The sequence below is a fragment of the Dysidea avara genome, chromosome 8 (genome assembly GCF_963678975.1).
Source record: "Dysidea avara chromosome 8, odDysAvar1.4, whole genome shotgun sequence".
Classification (NCBI taxonomy): Eukaryota; Metazoa; Porifera; class Demospongiae; order Dictyoceratida; family Dysideidae; genus Dysidea; species Dysidea avara.
Window position 1 is genome coordinate 35,765,739 of NC_089279.1, and position 27,834 is coordinate 35,793,572.

General features: G+C 38.2%; 2 protein-coding genes and 1 non-coding gene across 12 annotated transcripts; 2 read left to right on the top strand and 1 right to left on the bottom strand.

Moving 5' to 3' along the window:
• On the top strand, window positions 1-8,254 carry LOC136265045 (ankyrin repeat domain-containing protein 27-like). Of its 8 annotated transcripts, XM_066059816.1 has the most exons (14): window positions 1-183; window positions 240-314; window positions 1,276-1,379; window positions 1,857-1,916; window positions 2,281-2,337; window positions 3,256-3,321; window positions 3,378-3,454; window positions 3,502-3,547; window positions 4,311-4,373; window positions 4,427-4,575; window positions 4,890-5,077; window positions 5,124-5,245; window positions 7,195-7,256; window positions 7,978-8,254. In XM_066059816.1, exons 1-9 carry the CDS (start codon window positions 36-38, stop codon window positions 4,317-4,319), a joined length of 642 nt encoding a protein of 213 aa, XP_065915888.1. In that variant the 5' UTR covers window positions 1-35; the 3' UTR covers window positions 4,320-4,373; window positions 4,427-4,575; window positions 4,890-5,077; window positions 5,124-5,245; window positions 7,195-7,256; window positions 7,978-8,254. The 8 variants fall into 8 exon arrangements, with proteins under 8 accessions (XP_065915888.1, XP_065915891.1, XP_065915886.1 ...); XM_066059819.1 differs by adding an exon at window positions 4,118-4,184 and having other exon boundaries at window positions 5,124-8,254; XM_066059814.1 differs by having other exon boundaries at window positions 5,124-7,256.
• Window positions 1,547-1,619, top strand: Trnam-cau (transfer RNA methionine (anticodon CAU)). The gene has a single exon. It is a non-coding gene; the product is annotated as a tRNA-Met (tRNA).
• On the bottom strand, window positions 8,099-27,793 carry LOC136265040 (probable malonyl-CoA-acyl carrier protein transacylase, mitochondrial). 3 transcript variants are annotated; one of them, XM_066059804.1, is made up of 3 exons: window positions 27,582-27,793; window positions 8,863-8,944; window positions 8,099-8,768 (listed from the first exon to the last, which is right to left on the bottom strand). In XM_066059804.1, the coding sequence occupies exons 1-3, from the start codon at window positions 27,720-27,722 to the stop codon at window positions 8,191-8,193; spliced, it is 801 nt and encodes a 266-aa protein (XP_065915876.1). In that variant the 5' UTR covers window positions 27,723-27,793; the 3' UTR covers window positions 8,099-8,190. The 3 variants fall into 3 exon arrangements, with proteins under 3 accessions (XP_065915876.1, XP_065915877.1, XP_065915875.1); XM_066059805.1 differs by lacking the exon at window positions 27,582-27,793 and adding an exon at window positions 10,645-11,132; XM_066059803.1 differs by lacking the exon at window positions 27,582-27,793 and adding an exon at window positions 10,118-10,628.
• Between the last annotated feature and the right edge of the window lie 41 nt (window positions 27,794-27,834).

Genomic DNA, 27,834 nt, shown 5'->3' on the forward strand with positions numbered 1-27,834 from the left:
ATTAATGCTTTATACATCCTAATACAACATACACCATGTGTGTAGCAATCAGTTCTGGCGGGTTAACAACCAGAGAAGGGTATCAATATTCCAGAGAAGTGACAATATTGTTTGAAGAGACATTCTTTAACCAACGAGATGAGAGTTACCGTGTGTTGTGCTTGGAACAACCTTTAGAAGGAGGTACCTTATTTGTTTGCTTACATTTTCATATTTCAGTACATTTCTATTACTTGTAGCAATTTTGGATGAGCCAGTAGTTGTAGAATTAGAGTCACTAGAAGATTGTGTGAAGTTTTTATGGAGTGATTCCAGTAAGTGTGTTAATGTGAGGGTCCACAACTTGGGATGGAGTTGAGGGATTGTTAGAATATTTCAAGACTAGATTTCTAGCAAAAAAAAATACAATGCTCAAATCACATGATCCAATTCTGTAACTGTTGATCTTGGAACTAGAACTGTTCAACTGAAACCATATTTCTACTGGAATTTATGTTGGAATCATAGCAACAAGTTGAAATCACTGGCTACATTTGTTCATAAAGATCTGTGAATTGTATCAAAACTATGAATTTTAAGCATATAAACACAAATGGAAGATTGAAGTCCCAGTACTGGAACTGTACGTAATTGGACAAATTCTGGTTCAATAAAGCTGTAAATCCAAAGATATTGGTTCTAGAACTGGAACTTAATTACCGACCTGTACTGAAGCAACACTAATGGCAAGACTTTAAAAACATATGCAAAATCGAACAATATATGTATCCGTAGTTATTGGAAACATACAAAACATTTGTTGTTCATGGCTGTGTGTGTCGACTTGGTTTGGGTTAACTCAAGTCAGTTGGCATAGTTGCTTTCCCTGGCTGAGAAAGTAATCGTTGTACATGCACCACTTGGTAGCTCAGATATGGTAAATGTAGCATGGTATTCATAATGTGAAGACTAAGTAGTGTCAAATAAAATACCAAAATCTTGTATCCATCTTTTGTAAGCCAGGTAAATAGTACCAGTAGTTAATTCTGATTGCAAAATTTTTTGCAGATATAAGTAACATTACTTACCGTACCAAGAATTGTCATATAAAGCAATTACTATTTAAATGCATATACTCTGTGGTGAAATATTAGATCCTTCTTAGTATTCTTGCAGAATCTTTTACAAGCTTAGCTAATTCCTTAGGAATTTGTTCTTTGTACATGTTACCACCCCCTCCCACTCTGGACTAGGTGGACTGCTCTTGCATGTTCCAGTTGTTGTTACCCTTCCCAGACACATACAAAACAAGGAAGAAGATTGATGGATTACTGGTGCAGTTTTCACTCATGGAACACGAGCAGGATAAACCTAAGAAGACCCGCATTCAAGTACTAGTGGTAAGTGTGCTTTTAATAGACATCATACAGAATTGCTTTTGATGTATTTGTATTATAATATGTAAGCAGAATAGACAAATTGAGAAGGCTACCTTCTTAGAGACACTGCTTACAGTTATAATCTTTGCACACACAAAATTGTTATAAATCAAGATTCAAGTGTAGGTGCCTCCTTAGCGCAGTAGGTAGCGCGTGAGTCTCATAATCTCAAGGTCGTGAGTTCGATCCTCACAGGGGGCACATTTTTTTTGTTTTGTTTTATGTACTTTTTAGTTACATGTTTTTCTTCTTTTTTTAAAAAAAAATTTGTATACTGTAATTTATTTTTGGCAGCAGTCAGTAGAACTGTAGCTCCATTTATCAACCCATATCATAGATATTTCTCAATTCCAAAGTTCAAAAATGGAAAAAGTTAATGCGTACTAAATGATTTATTGTGTATCTGTACAAATTATTGTTCATCTCAACTTTGTGTAGGATGTATGCAGAGCCTTCTTTGCTCATGCCTTGCACTTTGCCAGTAGAGATGGGAACATTGTAAGTGTCCACGACTACACTACAATATGTGTTATGCTGCAAGTGTGTATTGTCCACATTATTAATGCTTACAATTATGTGCCATATAATAGTAGCTACTAGCTAGGAAAGATAAATTTTGAGTCATGTGAGCTATCCATGTATGCAGTTCAGCAAACTAGTTACTGTACATAAAAGAAATAAATTTCCCTGCCTACTTTGTTATGAGGAACTACCTGGAGTAATGTTCATGTACACTACACACACACACACTACACACACACACTACACACACACACAGATGTACTACACACACACACAGATGTACTACACACACACACAGATGTACTACACATGTGATTGTTACTTATTTCTCTCATACTAGAGAAAACAAATTCATGGTAGTGGGGTGCTGAAGAAAGCTCTTTACCAAAGCATTGAGGTGAGTCTGTCAACAGTTGTGAGCTACATAATAGTGTACACATATGATGGCCTACAATATTTGACTACACGAAGCATTGTACAAAATACACCCCTGTAGCCTTCACACATGTACCTACTGTATGTATCAGTGTGATACCTGTAACATACAATGTCACCTGTCTATGTATATTTCCCCACGTGTGTCTTTTGTAAAGTATGCTACAAGGTGTGTGCTTACACTGCATCTACTATCTTGCTGCCATACCATAGACTAGTTATTAGACACACATGGCTAAGTGCATGTTGCCTGTTAAGCACATATAGTTGAAATTGCTGCTGCAACCTCATGTTATACAGGATTGCAGTAAAAGATTGTTACAATAAACCAGAAGTGTCACAGTATATTCAATGGCTTGCCCAGCTTCTGTCTAGCATACACTACTGCCTGTAATGATAGCTACGTACACCTGACTTCTCAGGATCGCCTTATCCTCAACTGAACAAATTATTTGACTGATTGCTGACACTGGCAAGAACAAATTCCCATATCAAAGGTGTATTACTTAAGCTACACATCACCTGATACATATTACATACACCTCACATCCTTACATGTACGATACATTCATGTTACACTTAACATGCAGGGAGAACACATGTCACATCTGGCTAACATGCCCACCAGGTGATTAGAAAGTATGGCTGATGATAACAGATGAATTTCACTATACAATTATCATGTAAAAGATATGCAGACTATATGAATAACTACTGTACGTCACATGGTACAACAGCTGGTTTTAAGTGCATGTGCAAATATTTGTTGGAGGAATCATTTGTAAAATTATGCACTTATCAATGACACTAAGGAGGAAGGAAATTATTTGCTATAATAATGAACGTTTTATGGTATGATTTCTGTTCTGTGGTGTTGTAGACATACATCATGTCTCAAGTGTTCCGTAATGTCTTTAAAGAGGTGTGTGTCCAGCGGTTGGATCAGGTGAGCAGTAATTAGAGTGTCGTGCATCACAATAGTATGACTACGTGTTGTATTAGGATGCTGAGCTGAACACTACCACCCGTAAGTTGTCGGACATTACTCCACACCAGCTGGGAGTGAAGGCTCATCATCAGTAAGTTTGTTAGTTGAGGTGATTGTGTAGTGTAGTGTGTTATGTAGGACTAACCTTGTTGATGTGAGGGATAAGCTATCACAATTGAATAATGTGAGTATGTGTAGTGTTACTAGTATGTACATGTTCAGATACTTATAGCAGATGTTGGAGAATCAACCATATGCCATATGGGCACCTTGGTAGTTTACACGTTAACATTATTTAGTATTTGGAAGTGTTGTCGCTCACCAGTCCTTGAAGCCTTTAAGGGTCTTCAATGCCTGAGTTTCTCCACCATTTAAGATACTTTCTTTGTTCTTGAGGTTTGCTCTCAGTCTGTCACAAGTCATCACATCCGTGTGGTGGGTGGCAGGTAGCAGTTTAGTGACGGTTAAACAAAGGTTGAGCCTGACTAGGGTACCTTGACATCTCGCCACATACACATTTAAACATTTCGCATTTTCATGATGCCTCCAGCCAGCCCATATCTTTCAGAGAGATAGACTTGTCTGGCATCATTTTGCAGGTCATCAGAAAAACAGCCATCTTAAGCAGGCCCAACAAGTTGAATGTAGTTTAGTGTGAAAATTTTCAGTCAAAATACGTGGTGCAGCAACGTCATGTTGATCTTTGGCCTTTAGTGACTTGTCCATCCGTCTGTGTCATTATATCCTCTTGTAGCCATGACAGCAGATGAGCTCCTGTCAGTGTTCATCTACCTCATCATAACATGTGACATTCCTAACTGGTAAGGGGTGGGGCTGAGATGTGCAGCATAGCTAGTAAAGGATTCAGATTCAAGAAGCATAGTTGTATTTTGTTGATAATATTACACTACCCGACGTGATCCTCACACTTGGTCTCTGGTTGGCAGGTTTGGTAACATGGTCTACGTCAAAGGGTTCAGTCTATCACAGTGTACCAGTGAGGATCACATGTGAGCTACTTATGATGTCATTGTCTGTTATGATTGGCTGTATTCTTTTGCAGCTACCTGCTGACATAACTGGAGGCGGGGCTGCAGTACCTCACTAGCAATCAGCTGCCAGCAACCACACCCACTGAAGGGAAGGGCTTGGAAGGTTCCACACAAGTGCCATTTGTCATTCGGTCAGACAGTGTATGCCCCAGTGATCAGGGTAAAGTTCAGTCTATTGTTATTTAGCTAAAATTGTTTATGTTAATTGAGGACATTTTTAAGTGTGTACATACCGTATGTACGTTTGTATTTACCAAAACAACTAGTGTAATACTAAGCTTTACTATTATGATTAAAGTATTTGGTAAAGGCAGAGCCCGTATACCAGAAGACCTTATAAAGGCCTAAGATGTTTATATTAACTGCACTAAGTATGTTTGAAAAGTAGGAAAAATCCATGACTGGACCTGGGTAGCCTCGAACCTGCAGCCATCCGATTAATTTACATAACAAATAACATTGGTACAAACACAGGCCACCATCAACAATGACATGGCAAAGGTCAGAGCTCTACTAAACTTGGATAACACAATAGAGGACAATGTCGACTTCACTGACTTCTGTCACCCTCTCTGTGACTGATTGTTGTGAGGAGTTTGAAGAGGCAACAGCGAGAGGAAACACAAGAAGACGATGATGATTCTGTTACTGTGTATTCCAAAGTAATTCCATTAATGTCCCAATATAACATACACTATGTGTGTTTAGGTTGTAGCAATCAGTTTTGGCAGGTTAACCAAAGAAGGGTATTAAGATTCCAGAGAAGTGAAAATATTGTTTGAAGAAGCCAACAAGATGAGAGTTATCCTTGGAATAACCTTTAGAAGGAGGTAACTTCTTTGTTACATTTTCAGATCAATAAATTTGCTTGTAGCTATTTTGGATGAACCAGTGGTCGTAGAATTAGAGTCACTAGAAGATTGTGTGAAGTTTTTATGGACTGATTCCAGTAATTGTGTTAATGTGAGGGCCCACAACTTTGGATGGAGTTGAGTACTAGATTTGGGTAAAATTTCAAGACAAACTTTCTAGCAAAAAGTACAATGGTTCAAATCACATGTTTATTAGTCCAGTACAGTTTTTGATCTTTGAACTAAAACTGAAACCATAATTGTATAACATATACAATAATGCTGGGACCATAACAATAAGTTGAAAGCATGTAAATTTACAGTACACCATTTTGGTTATTGTATCAGCTACATTCGTTCATAAATATAAGATGTCAATTGTGACAAAACTACAATTAGCGATAAATAGAAGATTTAAGTCCCAATACTGTTACCCACAAATCCAAAGATTTTGGTTCGTGAACTGGACCAATTTTCACTGAATGGCAATTAAGACTTCTGCAAAATCAAACTATATGTTCAAATAGTTATCCAAATAATTATTGGTAACATATGGAACATGTGTCATCATGGCTGTGTGTAAAGACTTGATTTGGGGCTTATAGTTAAACTCAGGCATATTTGCCTTTCCCTGAGAACTTGAGATTATATTATTAAGTTGGGACATGGAACACTTAGTAAATGATGTAGCATGATATTGATAACATGAAGACTTAGGCAGGTGTCAAATACAATACCAGAATTAATATGACCTCTATCCACAGTGACGTCACAAACATAAAATGGCTGCCAATAGTGGGATACTTTAATATTTTCAATTACATGAAGAAAATTTTTGATTGGTCATATTTCAGCCAAGAAAAAAAGATATGGAGCTACAGCCAACAGGTATGATTATCAGACATTACAGAATTTACAGTGAAACCTGTGTATTAAGGACACCTTGGGACCAATCAAAAGTGTCCTGATTATCAAAGGTGTCCTGATTTTCCAGGTCAGTTTACATGCTAAGCGATATCTTTGGGACCATTACCAAGTTTCCAGATTACACAGGTGACCTCATTTTCTAGTGTCCTGATTAACAGGTTCCAGTGTACAATAAATCATTAAAGCGTCTTTTGGAAGCTTTTTGATTGTAGATTTCGACTATAGTGTGATATAACCATACCTGTCAATTAGAGCTCCGTATCTTCTATCTCGGCTGAAATATGATTGAACAAAAAAAATTTTCTCAGTAGCGCCTGTACTTGATAATATTAAAGCCTCCGCCATTTTATCTTTGTGACATCATTTCAGATAGAGGGTCATTGTATACATCTTTTTGCGAACCAGCTAAATAGTACCACAGTATGTGTAATTAAAAGAGAACCAGTGACCTTTCTACCTGGGTATTTTTGAGGTCTCCATAGTATCAAGGATAAAGACACACTAGACATCTCTTTGGATTATATATGCCTGGCATTTGGTGGTAAGAAAATATAAGTTCTTACAGTTTAGTGAATTCATATATTACGTATACATGTAGGTATGCACTGGTGGTAACAGAAATGGGGTCATGTTCTGCTATAAATTCTTCAGTCAGAGCAGACTTGTATGACTGTTACTTTTTTAGTGTCTCTAGTCACATAGAAAAGTGGTTGCTAAGTTTTGACTAGTTGACAGCTATACTTAACAACAAATTATTAGTAAAATAAGTGCTTGGGCAATGCGTGGATGCGTATTTCTACCCACCATGTGTCAGCCATTGAGCAGACCATAGAATAACAAAAAGAAGACAACTAGATTTAAATGGTTGAGTAACTTATAGTCCTAGCTACTTAACCATAATAACTTACTTGCTGACCAGAAAACCTTGTGAGTCAAAGTGTTTTATTTTCCTTTGCTGTTCCTCGTACTGTGTCAAGGTGTTACTGTTCCACAAAATGTAGCATTAACTGTGCAAATGATGTCAGGGACACACCTCTTCACAGAGCAGCACAATAGGGATGCAGTGAGTGAAATCTGTCAAGTGAAGCACTTCTAATATTGCAATATTCCTAATCTGTGTGTGGAACCTGGTGTATATATTAGTAGTATGTAGGCAAGCATAGATACTAGAATACATAATGGATTGGAAATGTATTTTTACGGTTACGAACTCAATACAGTCATGTGGTTTATAGAGTCGTTACCAGGTGCTAAATGCTGAGACTGCTACTACGGGGTTTAGAAAACATCAAGTTATTGCCAGTTATTTTTTGGTTTGTGAGTGAAGGTTAGTCGCTTAATATAACCAAAGATGTGAAGGAAAGTACGCAGAGTTTGTGTTTACAAATTAGTGTGGGATTTTTGGTGTACAGGGCATATTATTTACAAAACTCAGGACTTGTTAAAGAGTTCTTCACATTGTAATGAGTGCACAAAAATAGTTTTTAGCTCGGTACAATTACTTTATGTAAGTGAAGTGAAATAATGGCCAGGAGTGCAAATGCAAGCAAACAAGATGTCCATTTTTGAGAACCTTAAGTGAATTCGATGAAAACATATTACTGCCTATGGAAAGTGCACCTGTACCCCGTAATGTCAACACGTGGACAGTAACCGTAAAAATATTTTGCATTTTCAGTCCATTATGTATTCTAGTATCTATGGGGCAAGGGGGTTTACAATGTTTTAAGGAACTGGATTTAGAAGCCAGCAGTATTGTAAGGGTTTGTTGTGTGTTCTATTAGAGTACTTGACCATGTAATATCTGTGAAGTGTTGCATCATCCACCACACGAGATGATATGGCAGACAAACATTGATGAAGACAATTGTATGTACCACCAGTATGTATGCCTAGCAGTTAGTATTTTACTCTTAGAGTGTCTTTTTTTAATAATATACATATTACACAATTATAATTCGAATGTATTTTTTTTGTTTACTTCATTAAGTTTTGAATCATACACTGTAATTGATGCATTCTGCTTGCTTGTTCAACTTTTTCAATATCAAGTTCACCTGACTTCCAGGGCCACACTCCACAAAGCTGCACTGGGGATAATCCTTCATCATATTTTCCATCACTGTGTCCCATACTACACAACTAGTTAGTTGTTCAACAAGTAATGTTTGTATCTCTTCTACACTTGAGTAAGGTTTACCAGTGACGTTAGAATACACTGGTAACTTTGGTAGCTGGAAAGGAGCCTTGTTTACTGCTGCAGCAAACTGTTCAGTAGCTGGTGACATGTACGATGAATGGAAGGCACCAGATAAAGCGAACACTTTAGAACGTCCACCCTTCTGCTGTACATAGTTGCTAATAAAATTAATGGCTTGTGTGCTGCTCCCGATGGTACATCCAATTGGAAACAACTTGTTGGAAACACTGCAGTCACCATATCCTCTCAGCTTCACTACATTACAAAGATCTTCTATTTGTTTCTTGTCCAAACCAATCACCCTAATACTACATGATGACACTTTATTGCATGCCATTTGTAAAGCTGCAGCCCTTACTACAACTAGCTGTAGTCCTATAAGGTAATAGAACGTGACTGGTGAAGCTGTATCAATATTTTAATCATGTCACTTGTACAGTTGATATTTATTGAGCAGACTATTGTTTACCTGCCTCAAAGGAAATAGCACCAGCAAATATCAGAGCTGTTAACTCTCCAAGACTTAGTCCAGTCACTGCTTGTATACCATCCTATATACAGTATGTACATGAAATGCACACCCCTAAGCAGCAATTATGCTGTGAAACAACTATAGTTATCATGTAAACCAATCCTATTGAACACATGAACATTATCACCCCTAGCAACATGTGTCAGTTGAGCTGGTGCCAAGTCCAACTAATTACTGCCACAACAATCAAACATTATACACAGTTCTGTAGAGAACTCTAGATAGTAATCCTTCATTATCCTTGTGCACCTGACCACAACTGTGTGGTGTAATCTACACATGATGATTTTACATCACTATGTTACCAACTGTCGAAAGGTATGCTTAATGAAAACAGCTTCAATACAAAGGTATGTTGAATTACCTTCCCACAAGGGTATCAAATAATCTGGTGAAAACTTATGCCCTAGTACTACTAAAAACATGCATAGCCAACACATGCCAATGTAGCAGCAACTCAACACAGATAAGAGGAGAAATGACAGACCACAAGTATAGGAGCTTTGGAAAGAAGATCATGTCATAAGAGTTTGGGTAGGATTGGAAACAGCTTAAAGTGTTGGGATCATGCTCGGCTTTTTCTGTTAATGCCCATGCTAAGTGGTTCATGTGAACAGGTGCACTCTAGATCTGACCCTTATATGGTAATGCATGCATCTTGTATAATTCATGCTGGTCTGTGTTACAATGGACCAAGTCATCAATTATTTCAGTTACATGTTTCTGACTCCCTGTATTCACAGCCTTTAAGCCTTCTCACAGGTCCCTAGTGGGACAGCATACACAGAACAGAAATGTACAAACCAGCAGTCAGTGGATATCAAATCTCAGTACCCGGAAAGTCTTAAGGCTAGTGGAATAGCCTTGAGATTTGAATGCAATGGACTGTGAACATAAAATGCACAATTAATAATAATACTTTACAGAATAGTAATTCTGAGGGTCTACCAGTGACCTACACTGATAGCCTAACATACATTAAATAATAACTATACACTAACATCTAGCTATACACATGTTACTTAGTTACAAGTGGTCAAAATTGTTAGATGCAGGATTTTTGGAACAATCATAAACTGCTAGCTATTGATATGGGGCCTGTCACTTGGATTGCAACATGCTTAATTGTAATACAAAATGAATTCGAGGCTAAATTGGTTGGCTGGGTTATATACACAATGTGTAACATTACGTCATTAGTGATGCCATCCTTCGCTGCTATACTTGCTGCTGCTAGAGAGGTGACAACCATGGCTGGCTGACAATAAAGTGTCTCTTGTAGCTTGCTCTCAGGGCCTGTGAGACACAGTGATTGCAGATCATATCCTAGTATTTCATTGGCTCGTTTAAACAATGATCGTACAGCTGGAAAGTCTTGTATTTGTGATGTCATCCCAACGTATTGAGCCCCTTGTCCAGGGAACAACATACACGATATTGAACTGCGGTACATCATGTAGCCTCTTCTCGTTCACCTGCTGAGTCCTCGTTTCTTGTTTTAAACAAGCTACGGCAAAGGCAATGACTCTTGTTAGCTACAGTGGGCCAGCTACAGGCTTGTCCTTTTGTACAACCCGGTCTTTTGACAAAATTGATAATAACATAACATAGCTGCACAAGCCGAGCCCAAGCATTTTAATATAGCGTTGTGAAGCCCTTAAATAGCGATTTCCAACCAACCAATTCTTCACACATATTTTTGCTACTTAAATTACACACCTTCAATAAATGTTTCACCATAGATACAGTATACCAACAGGGATTGGAAACGGAGACTCGCGCACAAACATATCCGTGTCTCGCATGACGTAGACTTTCATCCGTAACTCGGTAGTAATGGCGAGTGGAATTGTCCGTAGCTTTATAGGTGAGTTTTGTGATCTTCCCGGATGGAGAGTGGTAGAAAGTTTGTTGAAGCAATTTTGCACCATATACGAACGGAGACGCTTTTGACGAATTCAGCGAAGAGCTAGTGATGTCACTTAAGGAAATATTCGAAAATTTGAGGGAGTACTACAAGTCCACCTCCACAAAGAAAGAAACTCTGGTGTGAATTCCACCGTAAAAGACTCCACACGTTGCCTGATATTTGGAAGCGTTTTTGCAAGGGTTTAGAAATCCCATACAGCCAGCTGGTAGCACAGTTAATCCAAAGGCTGCAGCACATGTTGCTGTCAGACCTTCAATTGGCCACTGTAAAGCTTTAATAATAATAAAATAATAACGACTCCGGTTTCATACAACCTTCATGCCAGCTTGTCTACACAACACATTCAACAGAGCTGGTACCAGCTATATATAACACAATTTAAAGCTATAGTGACCAACTGATAATGTCCATGCTCATTGCTATAATAGTACAACAAATACTGAATAGCTAACATTAATTTTGCAACACTACACAAGATAACAAAACGTAAAGGAAGAAAAGCAAACAAACAAATATAACCAGTTACCAAGTCACATTCAGCAACAATTATATTCCAGTATATGTATGTGCAGAACAATCCAAGTGTTCAGATAGTGAACTTGAAGCCATGTCGTCAATACATTAACACGGAAGTATCATTTACCAGAAGATATTGGTAGTGAATCTATTTATTTTATTTATTTATTTATTATTACTGAGCAGCCAGCACTGCTGATGCACTCAGGAAAGAAAAATCACACATGTACATTACTACAATAATTAGAAACGTTAACTGAGAAAGAGTCAGAGTCATTTAAATCAATTAGGAGTTGTGGCAACGAGTTCCAGTCTTGAGCTGTTCTGGAGAAAAAACTTTTTGGTAAGCTGTAGTAGATGTTGTAGGGAGTATGAAATGGTACTGATGATATTGCCTGGTTTCTCTGGTCATTGGGAGATAATTGGACGGAATAGATAAGGGAATTTGGTTATGAAGTACTTTGTAAAATGTCTGCAGTCTGGATATCTTGCGTCGAGTTTTAAGTTCAGGCCAGGAGAGATGTTGGAGCATGGAAGTAACTGAACTGGATCTACTGTAATCTTTAAATACCCACCTTGCTGCTCTTCTTTGAATATTTTCAAGTTTATGTACATCACTGTTGTAAATAGGGTCCCATACTACTGAAGCATATTCCAGTTGTGGTCTTACCATTGCTAAATATGCTGCTGTTTTCACTTGTGTAGAACAATTGCTTAGGTTTCTCTTAAGAAAGTTTAATGTTCTGGATGCTTTTCCTGATATTTTGGATACATGAGGTGACCAAGATAAATGTTTGTCCAAGAGTACTCTGAGGTATGTATGTCTATCAGTAATTGTTAAGGTATGGTTGTTCAGATCATAGTTGTGAATGATAGGTGACTGAGATCTGGTGCATCTTATTACAAAACATTTGGATACTAAGTTGCCATATGTGTACCCATTCTGATAGCCTGTCAAGATCTTGCTGAAGGATGGAAGCATCATTCGGGAAATCAATTACTCTATAAAACAAGCAGTCGTCAGCAAACAGCCGTAGTGGGGATAAAATACTTCTGGTAATGTCATTAATATACAACAACATCAGAGGACCAAGTACTGTTCCTTGTGGTACCCCTGATGTAACTGTTACTGGGGTTGAGGATTTGCCATTAAGAAGTACACATTGTGTCTGATCAGTTAACCATGTTTTGATCCAGTTATATGTATTGTTCCTAATGCCATATAGTATTGTAATTTCGTAAGTAATCATTGGTGTGGAACTGTGTCAAAAGCTTTAGCAAAATCAAGCAATATGATGTCAACTTGTTTCTGATGGGTCTTGAGCTGTGCTTCTCACATCAGTGTGCTGTTCTTCTTTGTCCTTATGGTAAACAACTCTCAGATTCTTCAGTGCTAACAGTGGTTATTCAGCAATATTGTGTATAGGTATGGATTCCATCTTTGTACTTCCCATTTCCTGTAGGATTGGTTTCAGAACAATCTAATATTCACGTTACACTCTACTAATGTACTAGTAACTAATGACATGGTATATTGGTACACAAAGTTACTGATGTGTCCTCCAAAATAACACAAGTGTAAATTGTAAAATTATTAAAATGTCCAGTATGGTAACACGAATAGTAATTTCAATAAGCTATTTACACGGTACTGACGATGTAAACACCAGAAAACATAACACTTTTCTAACTGCTCTTACTGGTAGGCTTGCAAAATAACACAACTGCTAGAAGCACTGCTGGGTTACATTAAGCTTACCACAGAAGTGAGCGTCAATGATTGTTTCAAATCACTCGTGTACTAGAACACGCGCAGGTAATTTCGCCCTCGAGTAGAACAGTAATTAGTCCAATTGTCGCAACGCTTAGGCTGTAATTCTTCTACAACGTGCACAAAAGTGGCTTCTAACGAATTCGCGCTGCACTGGTATCTATGGTGACGGTCACTCGCGCTCGAGACACGGATGGTATTTCACGTCTGTTACGTCATATTGAGAGGTTGTACAGAGATATCACGTGAGTTACTTCCGTTTCCAATCCCTGTTGGTATACTGTATCTATGGTTTCACAAACCATAGATAATACACGTAATAAAGGATTGGCAACGCGCCCATTAAACCTGTAGTGACGTCACGTACAATCCTCGTTACGGTACGTCATCCAGTTAACGCGCCCTCTCACCCGTTACTAAACGCACTAGGCCGCTTCGTTCCTTGTGCCGTAGCAAAGTACTACTCAGTAAAGACGTAAAGCTTAGTTCAAATGAACGTACAACTACTAAGGTGAGTATCTGATGTAATATAATAGTGAAACGCACTGTCATTTTTAACCCAACGCAAGATAAGGCCCACTGCTTCATGGCTTTTCTCAGTTTTGGAGTTTTAACAAGGAAACTAAAGTGCTTTTTTCCGAACAATGTATAAAGAATTAATTGTAACCGTTAATAGAGTCGAATGCTTTGTTTTGTGTAGGCGTACCACTTACCAAACTATGGTTTGAAGCTGTTTCGTTGTGCTGGGTTTTGGAGTTTTATCGTGGTACTATGTGGAGAAACATCAAGTTACTATTTAGCACAAGAGAGCTCAATGTTATGGTGGTGGAACGCAAATATGTACGAGCTCAAATTCAGATGTGGCATTAGCCATCAAAGTATGTGAAAATGGGGTATAAAAGGTGTAGTGGAATGGAGCATATTATCAACATGAAGGAGCTGTTGGTGGTAAAATATTGTACCATGACTTCAAGCTTAGACAGGGAATAATGAACGTTTTTGGAAATGTAGCAGCTCACAGCAAATACCATCCAGTGGATATCAAGTGACGTCCTTGTGTTTGTCAGTGCTGGAAACTGATGTTGTGGACTAACGTCTAGCTAGACTCTGCTATATATATAAACAATGGAAACACATCTGAACTCCTAGGCACCACCTGCAGTTCAGATACCTGATAAATGAAGTTTTTGTACAAAATCTCTTAAACACATTTGTAAAACATGAAAAAAAAATATTTAACTTCTCTAATAGAACACTCGCTACTCTAATAAAGCATTCAATGAGTTCAAATACTCAGATCAGATAAAAATCACAACCCTAGGAGTGACAAATGACATAGGACTCTCACACACAATCTCAGAAAGAAAATCTTAAAATTCTGAACTATATAAAATCAGTTATTTTTGCTTCTGTCTTGATTATAAGAACCATATGACAGACACACCCTTTGAGGTTTCCAGGATGGCTTAGAGTTAGCTAGATAATTGACTGATGGATGTTCCATTAATTGATTTGTGCAAAGCACACCTGCATCTCCATTGAGGTTCCTGAGGTCCTGTCAGTTACTCATTTCGTGCAATAGTAGCAGTGAAATGATCCTAGTAAACACCTAGATAAAGATTTATATTATTGAAATTCTAATCAAATACTTGAAATCCCTAAAACATTACACAATTTAGGGATGTTGGTCGAGAGGTCTCTCACTCAGTGAAATATTGATCAAAGTTCAGAAATTTGTCAATTATTTTTTTCGAATACTTTCCACATACCTAAAACAACAGCCATTGCAAGATCTACCATGGTTTCTGGAGTAAATATGGCCCCTTGGTATGGTTTCCTACAAACAATTAGCCCCAGGTATAAAAGGAGATTTATTTTCTGAAATATCACCATTGAAACTTGCTGCAATTTTGATAGCCAAATTTCAAGGATATTCTGAGTGACCGACCCCTGGAATTCCCACACAATACAACACATACCATGGCCTAATGAAACAACACATCACATGTGAACAACATGACGAAAATAGAATGGAGTGTTGAACTCTTGTCCTCCACACACACACACACACACCGAGCCTAAGCCGGAAGTTGTGTGAAACAATTATTGCCACCCAGCAAACCAACACTGGGATGCCTGTGTACCACTCAGGCACTAGAATCTTGTGCAGAATCCTCCTGGGACAGGTCTAGTAATCCACAGGACTGTCCAGGTCTAGATCTCACAGGGAGAAGTCGCAGAACCCAAAGTCACACAATGACCACAAAGTTGAGACAAGGACAGTGAGGCAGCATAGCCAAGTGGCTAGAGCACTGGCCTGGTAATTGAAAGGTTCCAGGTTTGATTCCCAGTTATGCCAATCTGGTGTTTCCTTGAGCAACAAACTTTACTCATATTGCTCCAGCTGTATACAGTTGGGGACCTGGTGAGCTGTCACAGCACCATCAGTGGGTACCTGGTGTTTACTGGGGAAACAAATGCCCAATATACACACAATATCCATCAGTCCATTAAAAAAAACACATTGCCACTGGATACATAAGGTAGTATGCTGCTGAAGCCCTATTACGAACAGCCAATCGGCTTAAACCCTGGTTTACATAGCCCATCCTTACTATGACCTACTGCAGCTGGCTACCAGGAGCGCATCGAATTTTTCATAGGATTCGATATTCCTGTGCCACGGTAAATAAGACTCCAACCCGAGCTCCAACCCCACAACTCACCAAGTTGCTGTCAGCGCCCAAAATCCGCTAGTTGATAGCTCACTACAATCGATACTGGTTACATCTTGGGTTACATGAGTAGCTCCTCTCTACTACTGGATAGCGAAATAACAGCACTGGGAACGATAAAACGGAGCATTCATTCTGTGGAGTAGCCGTATCTATGACGATAGACGCGCAGAAGTTACATAATAGGTCACGCGACCGTAATGAGGATTGTCTAATAGTTGCTATGCGCGTTGCCAATCCTTTATTACGTGTCGGTGCTTCGTACTTCGTAATGCACTTTACTGGAAGTTAAAATGCGTGGGCGGAACAAATTACAAAAATAAATAATTTCAACAACTGTGTTTTGTTAGAAATACAACTAATTGTGCTTGTTTGTTTTTACTACAGAACAACGACTGTTTTTGGGTATGTGGTCCACAATAGAGCGATGTTTTATAAAAACCTAATGCTTGTAATATCTGGAATAACTTACCTAATCACATCAAAGAAATTAGCTACCTCTATTGAACAATTTAAGAATCAAATTAATCAATTGTAATTGCATAAATCCCCCTGTGTAAATTCTTCGCTTGCGAAGTTGACACAGTAATAATAATAAATAATAAATAAATAAAAACGTGCCGCCAAAAACCAGACTAACAGATTACTGAATCCTTATAATTTCAACACCAGTGACTACACAACTAAAATATCTAGGTCCCATACAAATAATTGCGTACGTAATTCTCTAATTGGAAGAATATGGCACCGGTGATAGCTTCTTTTTTTTTAAGTTATTAGTTTTTTTCCCCTGGGCTAGATGGACTGCCCTTGCCACCACCCCCAGCACTAGGTGTTAAAGTGCTGGACAGTTGGAAATACCAGCAATCAAACAAGGCCGCCAGACTCCAAGCGACCCTCGGAGTAGGCCAGATCAATATTAGTGGTTGATGGACGGTCAACTGAAGAGCGATGACCCCTCAAACACATCACTGCAGATCTTAACAATGAAAAGCAAAGCCTACATCGCAGCCAGAATAAGCATTTGCTGTAATTAATGCTACGTTTCTCAGCCAACATTGAAGCAAGCTTCCTGAAAACTGCTGTAGCAGTGGGCCCCATGCCACCAGTAGCTGCAAACACCAATGGTGAAAAGCAAGCTCTCTCAACCTCTCTAACACGCTCATCATATGCCCGTCTTTTTTCACGTTCATGAAGCTGGTAACATCTGGACAATTGGGAGCGAAAATAAGAGCGCGCAAAAGGGTTGAAAACCCTGACATCGAAAAACGCACACTGCCTATTTCGACCCCAAAAATCCCTGGCAACAACATCAAGACGGGCACCATCTTCACTATTGGCAGTAGCAAATTGCAATGGCTCACCATCAAGAGGCTGGAGAGCAGGCTCAACACCAACATCACTGCACACTTCACTCAACAGACTTGTAGTTAAATCTCTGACTTCATTGTGGTGAATAGATGGAAATCCGTCACAGGGACAAGTAAAGGCATGTTCCACACAAAAGGGTTTACCACAAACACACGTCTGAGGCAAGTTAACGGGTTGCCATCCAAATCTTAAACACAGGGCATCCCCCTTACTTAAGGCAAACCCATGTTCAGCAATAGGTAGCATTGTTAACCAACACAACGTGCCTCGCTCTGATGCAGCTTCAAAGGCATGTCACAATTGTGGAGACAGCTGATCATCACAAAGCAAGTCTGCTTGAGCAGATAGATCATTTCGGCGTGAGAACCGTAAATCAAGCTTGCACTGGTACATACATCTAAGGAGATAGCCAAAGTTTCCAAGTGTTTCCGCGTGAATCTGTGGCAGATGAGGACGAAGAAAGTGGTCCTGGGCAAACCGTATATGCTGATTTCGATTATTCCATGTGTTTTTTGATTGGAGGACGATTGACGTTGGATTACGACAAAAATATGGCCCTTTAAAAGGTAAATCGCCATCTAGCACTATTCAGAATTCAGCATTACAATCACCCTGGGCTTCAAGGCATCCCTCTGCATCGATGCAAGTATAGTTTGAAGGTAAGCAGTTTGTTGTCTTGCGCGGAATTCTAATATAAGGTTCCAGGTTATGCATAATCTTTTCAAAAGTGGAGACTGGCATGTGATACCAACCTTACATGGCTCCACACTTACTTGATGTTATATTCTGGTGTATTTACTGCTGTTTTGATCCATTTTATAGCAGCCTCAGTGATTGTAATTTTGATCAGAAACTATTTATAATTTCTCTTTGTAGTATATAGTGATGTCATTGTGTTATATAATAATTATCCTTAGTGCTTACAATGTGACAAATAAAGCTGAACAGTGGCCAAACAAGTCTATTTTAATAACAATATTGGTCTTACATTTTGTTATCTGATTGTCATGTTTCCGAAATATTTGTTAATTGTGACTTGTCTTACCATGTTATATAATATTACTGATTTTTCTAGTTAATTATCCTTGAAGATACATTGGGTACCTGTGTGTACGTAGTATTACACAACATACACAGTTTTATTTGTGAATCACTTGCTTTATTCATGTAACATTCTGAGTGGTCAGTCTACAAAGAAGTGGTCACTCTTGAGAGGTTTTACCTAGCTCATATGCTGTTCTCCATAAAATAGTTATGTGGTGAAATCCTATCTAGATTTATGACACTTTGAATATTGTGTTTGGTGCTGTTGAATATACTGTACACAAAAATCATCACACTGTCGACTTCTTTTGCTTATATCTTTTGATAGGAACCACTGATTGGGGTGGGGTTTGCACTAAAATGACCCTGAACAATAGCACAATATTTGTCATACCAATGAATGCATGGAATGTTAATTATTTACTTTAGCTGGAAATCTCTACCTTAAAACCCCCGAGTCCGTTTATCCATAGATTTTTTTTTTGACAAGTAGTATAATTATAATGACATAATGACACAGCAAGTGTATAAACACTATTGTAATTAGCTGATTCGGCTCTCCATCAAACGTTTATCCATAGATAGTATGGTTTATCCAAAAAGTGCCTTGATACAAGCATAGATCACCTCTACTATCTATGATACAAGCAAGACTGTGACTATATAGTGAGTTATGAGCGAGATCAGTTATGTCATAACTTATGAGGCTTTAACTTATGAAGTAGCTATCCATACATTTATTCAGCCACAGACCTGCGGATACCAATCCGTGGTGATTCTGGTGAATATAAGCTATTCCAGAAACTATATTGTACATTTTCATTTGTCTGTGGATGTCCTCACTGAGTCTGCCTCGAAGTCTGCTATTAGCAAGTTGGAGAATTTAGCAACCCACTACCATGCATAAAAGGCTGGGACTTCCTAGGGGTATTCTGGTGTCTGATGTCCAAGTATTTCAGTGGTGTCCAAAGCTAAGTCTCCTATCGTGCATCCGGCACATCTGGAGACTCCCGGCCCCAACTCCTATCCTGCAAGCTGCTTCTGATACCCTCCCCATACCAGTAAATCTGCAGCAATGGCAGGCATATTCAATGAGATGTGAAGTGCTCTCTATGTGGTTATACTGACACGTCCCACCACAGTTCATGTTTTGGGTATAGTAACTAATCACTGGACTGGACTACTGGACTGGAACACTGGTCTGGACTACTGGACTGACATATTTTTGGTTTCTACACATTTTGAGGTCCGTTTTATTGAGTCTTGCTAGCCAAGGGTCTTCAGAAAACTTGCAGTCTGCTACTAAAATGATGAGTGTGAGGAGTGGAGTAAGCAAAAACTGACTTCTAGTGATTTTCACTACTTATGTTCTTCTACAGTACATATACCTATACTCCTTATCAGTATGCTACAGAGAATGTGCTAGTTTTGGTTAACCAACGATGAAGTCTTGGAGCTGAGATGGTAGCAATGCTAATAAATTTGGTCACATATTACAGTGTGCCAACCAGCATGGTTAAGAACTAATCATGATAGCAGAAAAACCCTACAGTTGTGTATATTGCATGTAGGAACAAATTTAGCTACAATAGATTGTTTTAGGAAGGATAGGTTGTGTCTGAACTATTTAGATCAAGGATACAGTGTATCATAGGTAGCACAAATACAGTAAAATGATTATTGGTTAGCTATTGCTAGATATTACGATCTCCAAAACACAATACTAAGAAGTGTATAAGTGCTGTAGAGCATACAAGGTAGTGAGAAGTCAGTTTTTGCTTACTCCACTCCTCACACTCATCATTTTAGTAGCAGACTGCAAGTTTTCTGAAGGCCCTTGGCTAGCAAGACTCAATAAAATCAACCTCAGAATGTGTAAAAACCAAAAATATGTCAGTCCAGTAGTCCAGTCCAGTGATTAGATACACCCTCATGTTTTGCCCTGTTGCTCTACCTCAAGTTACAGACACAACCAAGTATGTTGTGTTGTATATAGCTTCTAGTCTGTCTAGTCTTTTCACTCTTTTGGTTGAGTCCGGTGTAAACCTTGTATGTGGGAAGAGTTTAAGGTGATGTGTTTTGATTGTTTAGATCTTGTTCCCACCAAACTTCGTTCTAATAGATCAAAGCAACCTTGGATAAATGCTTATATAAGACAACTATCACGTAAGAAACAATGCCTCTATAACTTGGCCAAATTCTAACAGTAGGCATAAGCATAACTGGGAAGTCTACTGAACCTTTAAAAGAAAAGTTCAAGGAGAATGCTGCAAAGCATATAATAACTACACTATTGGAGGGGTAATTGATGAGAATGGTTCTGTTACAAAGAAACCGTGGTCTTATATAAAGAGCCAAAGAAAGGATCATTGTGGTGTAGCACCTTTGAAAGTGGATGGAGTTGCCTACAATGACAGTCCAGATAAAAGTCATTATTTCACCTCAGTGTTTACACCAATCACAATGGATACACCCCCACTGATGAGCCACCAACACCAGATATTGATCCTATTCAGGTTGACATTAATGGTGTTGTTGAGCTATTGAATTTCTACTCACAAAGCTGCTGGACCTGATGAAATACCAGCACAATTTTTGAAGGAAGTTTGAGCTTCTGAAATAGATGGTAATGGGACACTTTGTCAAATGCTATTGAAATATCTAAAATTATTACATCAGACTGTTTCCATGCATTATTCAAGATTTCAGCAAACTCATTTATAGTTAATACCAGTTGGGACTCGCATGATCTTAAGCGACAAAAGCCATGTTGTTGGTCATATAAAATGTTATGGTGAGATAAATGAGCAATTACATGTGAATAAACTATGTGTTCCAGAATTTTTGAACAAATGCAAGGCCAAGGAGACAGGTCTGTAGTTATTAGGGATAGCACGGTTGCCCTTCTTAAAATGGACACAATATATGCCCTTTTCCAATCAGACGGTAAAGAGCACTAGTTTAAAGATGCTTGGAAAACAACAGTAAGTAAGGGAGCAAGAAGTTCACTTCATTATGGCATTCGAGGAGATATACTAGATTGGTTAAAGAACTTTATGTTAAACAGATCTCAATGTGTAGTAGTTGACAGTCAACAAAGTGACCTGACTGGAGTATCATCTGGTGTTCCTCAGGGGACAGTCTTCGCTCCCCTATTGTTCCTTTGCTTCATTAATGACCCGCCTAACAGAATTACATCCAAGATAAAACTTTATGCCAATGATGTGTTATTGTATACTACGATTCGTTCACAAGATGACTGTCACAGATTACAACAGGATCTTAACACTTTAGAACAATGGACAGCTGACTGAAAAATGTCGTTCAATTTACAAAACTATGAATTTCTTAAAGTCACTAACAAGAAGCACCCAATACTAGCTCAATATACACTGCAAAGTAAAACCATAAAGGAGGTAACGCATGCTAAGTATCTAGGTGCAGTGTTGGGAGTAATGCGTTATGTAATATTATTACTTTTGGGGTAACTAAGTAATATAACGAAATACGCTATAAAAACAGGTAATATAACTCAAGTTACTTTACTTACAAATGTAACGCGTTACCTAAGTAATATAGTTACTGTAACGAATCTAATATTACGTAATATTATTACTACAAGTAACGAAGTTACTAATCTTGTTAGTAATCCACTGAGTAACGCCTATAGCCACAACGAAGTAATGAAGCCTACTGAATGAAGCTTATTCACCAGCTTCTTACTTATAACCAAGATTTGCACATTGTCCAACAACGCAATCATGTCACGTGATAAGGTGGTAGTTTCACACGTGACTGTGGACACAAAGTAATATAATATGTAATATTATTATAGTTACTTTATTTTATGGGTAATATGTAACTGTAACTAAATAGTTCAGTTGCAAGTAATATGTAATATGTAACTAGTTACTTTTAAAAAGTAACTTGCCTGACACTGTCTAGGTGTAACTATCGATAAAACTTATCCTGGTCAGAACACATTAAACAAATTACTAAAAAGGCCAATAGCTAATACCAAATGCTTCTTGCAGTGTAACTTGAGCAAGCGTCCTCTCCAACTGAATCAAAGTAACTGTTACAAAGCTCTGATTAAACCTATCTTAGAATATTCTGGTCACACCACACACAAAGAGACATTGATGCCATAGAAATGTTCAAAGACGAGCAGCACAGTTTGTATTTAACAACTATTCTAGATATGTCAGCATCACTGAAATGTTATCTAACCTTAACTGGCCCAGATGCAGAAACGAACAGAAGGCTACAATGTTATTTAAAATTAATGCTGATGATTTCCTTATTCCTATTCCTAACCTATATCACACCAGACTAGGGGCCATGATAAGAGATTTTTAACCCCAAAGACTGACTAGAATTGACTGTTATAAATTTTCTTTTTTCCCTCTGCAATTAATATTTGGAATTCCTTTCCCCAACATGTGATTGATTTAACAGAGATTGACCAATTCAAGCAAAGCCTATAAGCTGGACTAGTAACTGTTTAATATTTTATCAATGTGTGTATATAGTCTCTTGTAGTAAATATTGTATAATTAATATAAGTAAGTTTTTTTTTGTAATTGTACCTTTTTTTTGTGCACCATACTTTTTTTGAGGTCTGCACAACAATCAATAATAATAATAAACTATTTATGCTGATTTACCACTGAGGAATGTATGCTAGTGTGTCTCCTCAGGCAACCACCCCTCCATCATTTATCGTAACACCTTACCATCCTGACAATGTGATTTAGAATGAATGTACTTACTAATGCAGTTGTTCTATTGGAGTTTATGTGTCTATATTCTCCATCCAACATTTCAGTGGAATCTGCAAACGATCACTGAACAGTGAACCAAGGAAGATTAATATTGTCTGCAGATCAGTTTTATCTGAACTGCATGGGAACTCCCTGTTACTATTATATCATTGCATTAAGCATGGACATTATCTTGTTCTCATTGTGTAGTATTCTCAGGCTAGATTATATTCAACAGGCTAGCTACAGTAATTTCAAACTTAATGAGTCTGCTGGACCAGGAGTATCTATTATTGCCTCTAGAAGATCCGGCACAATATTTCTGGTGAGGAGAACGGCTGTGCCGAGTGGTCGGTAGAAACCTCAGAGACATACTATAAAATTTTATTGTTTGTTTTTTCTATTTTTTATCTCCTTGCCACGACTACCTTATGGTTTTCCATTTTGTGGTCGTGTGTGCCCCACAATTAAATAATTTGTAGCTATGTCACATAGCTAGCTAGTCCTAGATTATTTTGATCACCAATGATGGTTCTCTCTCTAGTTATGGCGGGTAGATCTACGTATGCAATCCTGAACCTATAGATAACAGGTGACAAACTTGGTACCTAATGTAACGTATTATTGTCAAGTAAACAACTGCGTCACTCGCTATAAGCAACCAATTTTTAACAACAAGCTGTTCACTGCAGACACTAACAACAATAATAACAACACATCACAGGTCCAAAGTGAAACATGTGGTCAGGAACTAGAGCACAGGCTTCAAGCTGTAGAGTCAAAGTTGTCAGAAGTTGTGGATTCCCTACACAGTAAACTGACTGAACATCACCAAGCAATTACCTCAGCCCTGGCAGAGCAATTGACCTCGGAAAGTGAGTCTGAAGCAGCTATAAATGTAAAAGGCACTCAAATCACAGCTCATCCAGTGACATCAGATCCAGCAGAGGCCATAAATGAATACATGGATAGACAAAGACGAAGATGCAACTTGATTATTAGAAATGTGCCTGAATCATCAAAGCAAGAAAGTCCGAACAGAGTAACAAGGATACTGCAAAAATTTCTGAACTGTTTCAAAAAGAATTTGGCATTGACAGAACACAAATCAAGAAAAGAACAAGGCTAGGGAGGCGTGTCCAAGACCAAGCACCCTTGATCTTGGTTACAGTTAATGACGAAGAAGCTAAAAGACAGATCCTACGTAATGTTGCAGAATTGAGGCAGATTCTGTATGGAAAAACATTTTTGTTTCTCCTGATTTTACATTCAAAGAAAGACAAGCAAACAAGATCCTTCGTGATGACCTCAAAAGAAGAAGGAGCCAAGGTGAAACAAACTTAATTATTAGAAATGGTAAAATAATCTGCAAACAGAGAAGCAGTGCTCCTCACATATGACTAGATTCAGTACATACTACCCCTACACAAAACGATTTTCAAAAAACACAAACAATTCCCAGAAATAAATTACACGTAATCTGTGTAAATTGCCGAAGTATTAGAAGTCAAGAGAAAAGAGCTAATTTAGAAGGTCTTGTATATGAACATTCTCCAGATATTATAATTGGATGTGAATCTCACCTAGACTCCACATATGCATCGTCTGAAATATTTCCTTCAGGTTATACAGTCATTTGTAAAGACCGTTCTCTTGGTGGTGGTGGTGTATTTCTTTCATAAAACTCTGCCAGTTATTGAACAACCCTCACTCCTTTTGGATGCTGAAGCTGTGTGGGCTAAGTTAACGCTTCCTAAGATGAGCCCAATTTATATTTGTTCGTTCTATCGACCACCTAGCACTGACTCCATTCTATTGACACAACTCCAAATGGCATTGAACAATCTACAGCTTGGTCAATCATTTCCCAATATTATTGTAGCTGGTGACTTTAACTTACCTAGTATTGTGTGGCTAGATACTGGAGCCTCGATAGAGCCTTCCCCTGCATACGGAAGAGAACTAAATAGTTTGTTTTTAGAACTGATTGATGATAATGGCCTGGAACAATTAGTTAACAAACCAACCAGACAAGGAAACATTCTTGACATAGTGCTAGCTTTGCATCCCGACATGATAACTAATGTGGATGTCGTACCTGGAATTTCTGACCATTAAGTTGTTCTATTTGATATCAGCATAAAATCAAGTCTTCCACATGACTCAGTGGCCCACTAAGTGTATTTATATCACAAAGGGGATCTAGGTGGTGTAAAGCAAGATATGCGTACTTTCAGGGACTCATTCATGAATAGAAATCCGGAGTGTAATTCTGTAGACAGCAACTGGCATTCCCTTAAAGAGACTCTGACTGTTAGTGTATCCAACCATGTTCCTAAAAAGAAGCTTAAATCACGCAAAGACCTGCCATGGTTGACTCGTGACATTAAGCGAGCTATGAAAAATCGTAAGAAAATATTTGACCATGCCAAACAACACAATACTGAAGAAAGCTGGAGTAATTATCGTAGAGCTCGTAACAAAGTAAACAAGGCGCTTCAGGTAGCCCATGAACAGTACCGTAATAGAATCCTGGACACAACATTTTCTGGACATCAACGTCAGTTTTGGAAGTATATAAAACAATGAAGAAAAGTACATCCTCCATACCATCCCTTACAGTGAATGGCCGTACAGTCACCAAAACAAAGGATAGAGCTACAGCACTTAACGACCAATTTCAGTCTGTTTTCACTGTTGAAGATCTGTCTAACGTACCTGAGATTGGCACTGGTAATTACAACATGATGCAGCCCATACAATTCTCTGAAGCTGGGATTCAAGCACTTCTGCAAAATCTTGACACAAACAAGTCACCAGGCCCTGATGGAATCCACCCTATCATTCTTAAACACTGTGCCAGTGAACTTGCGCCTGTCTTGAAAGTTATCTTTACGCAATCATTGAACACTGGTAATATCCCTGCAGATTGGTTGGTAGCTAATGTAACTCAAAAAGGTGCCAAGGATCTTGCTGCAAATTATCGTCCCATATCACTAACAACTATCTGTTCTAAGGTGATAGAGCATGTCATCCATTAACATGTTCCAAACTAAATAAGAAACCAAAATGTTAAGTTGTGGCAAGTTTTTCTCAAAAAACACAACACATTTTATGTGATGTGCCAAAATTTACCCTTGTGTAGGAAGCTTGGTTCCTACATGTGTAGGGCTATAATTATTAAGAAATTTATTAGGAAATATTCCCAGACTGTTGAATTTTGTAAGAAAGATTCCTACACATGGCACAATTTATAGGACATTTTAGGAATAATTCCTACAAGTGTAGGAATTATTCCTCCTACATTTATAAGAATGATTCCTACACTTGTAGGAATTATTCCTACACAGCAAGAAATGTCTTACACTTTGCTTGATGTGTAGGAATCTTTCTTACAAAATTCAACAGTGTGGGAATATTTCCTACAAAATTCTGCAAAACTTCTCAATAAAGCTCTACACATGTAGCAACCATGTGCATGTTCCTACACAAGTGTAAAATTCCTTCCTGCACTTTATCCCAATTAAATCATAACGATGTGTTATCTAATAGTCAATATGGTTTTAGAGCTGGTTACTCTTGTTCCACTCAACTAATCTCACTTATAGAAGACCTGAACTCTCATATGGATCATAATCTACAAGTTGATATTAGACTTTTCAAAGGCATTTGATACTGTACCGCACTGCCGCCTATTAAAAAAGCTAGAATATTATCATATTGATGGCCAAGTTATCCACTGGATTGAAAAGTGACACACAACACGCAAACAACGGGTCTTACTTGATGGGGAATCATCTGATTTTGTCCCTGTAACATCTGGAGTACCTCAGAGTACTGTATTGAGTCCACTAATGTTTTTAATCTATATTAATGACATTGATGAAAATATTTTGTCTCAGATAAAACTTTTTGCTAATGACTGCCTATTGTATCAAGTCATTAAAACAGAGCAGGACACTGCCTCATTACAAAGGGATCTGGACACTTTATCCCACTGGGCATTGGTCTGGCAGATGAGGTTTAACCTTGGTAAATGTACCATTATGAGATGTTCAAGGTCACTAAATCCTATAACTGTAAACTACTCTATCTACAGGTCCATTTTATCTGTAACCCATCAACATATGTATCTTGGGGTAACGTTGGATGATCACCTTTCATGGTCTACCCATGCTACTAATGTTGCTAGTAAGGCTACAAGGATGTTAAACTTTCTCAAATGCCACCTTACTAAATGTTCAACTGATATCTGCATACTTATTATTAATTCAACCTTTAATGGAATGTGTTGTTTGGGACTCACATTACATTGTACAAATAACACTTTTAGAAAGTCCAGAGGCATGCTGCAAAATGGATATTTTCTGACTATAACTATCACAGTAGTGTCAGTACTATGCTGGAACAGCTTAATTGGTTGCCAAGAGAAGGAAGTAACAAAGACCAAACATCTTTTACCAAATAATGCACGACATGATCGGCTTATCTTTACCTGACTACTATCACTTTACCACCACACATACTAGACAACACCACCCATTCCACCTGATGATACCATCCACAAGTACCACTGCATATATGACAAGCTTTTTCCCGAAGACGATCAGAGAATGGAATGCACTACCAATACCACTGATAGAAATATCTAAATTTTCAGAGGCCATAATTGAATGTCTGTAATGTATTTACTTGTACCTTGTAGGGCCTCATCAGCCTCGGCTGTCTGCCCTATAATAGGGTCTTATACACATGAAGTTATAACATTCCCTCACAACC

What these genes read in the sequence shown, in the direction of transcription:
- LOC136265045 (XM_066059812.1), top strand. Translation starts at nt 36, where the DNA reads ATGTGTGTAGCAATCAGTTCTGGCGGGTTAACAACCAGAGAAGGGTAT. An exon ending in GGAACAACCTTTAGAAGGAG is followed by an intron (nt 184 to 239) that starts GTACCTTATTTG and finishes TATTACTTGTAG; the next exon opens with CAATTTTGGATGAGCCAGTA. An exon ending in GTGTCCAGCGGTTGGATCAG is followed by an intron (nt 3,322 to 3,377) that starts GTGAGCAGTAAT and finishes GTGTTGTATTAG; the next exon opens with GATGCTGAGCTGAACACTAC.
- LOC136265040 (XM_066059803.1), bottom strand. Translation starts at nt 10,381, where the DNA reads ATGATGTACCGCAGTTCAATATCGTGTATGTTGTTCCCTGGACAAGGG. An exon ending in AGGATGGCATCACTAATGAC is followed by an intron (nt 8,945 to 10,117) that starts GTAATGTTACAC and finishes TACTGTATATAG; the next exon opens with GATGGTATACAAGCAGTGAC. An exon ending in TGCTATTTCCTTTGAGGCAG is followed by an intron (nt 8,769 to 8,862) that starts GTAAACAATAGT and finishes ATTACCTTATAG; the next exon opens with GACTACAGCTAGTTGTAGTA.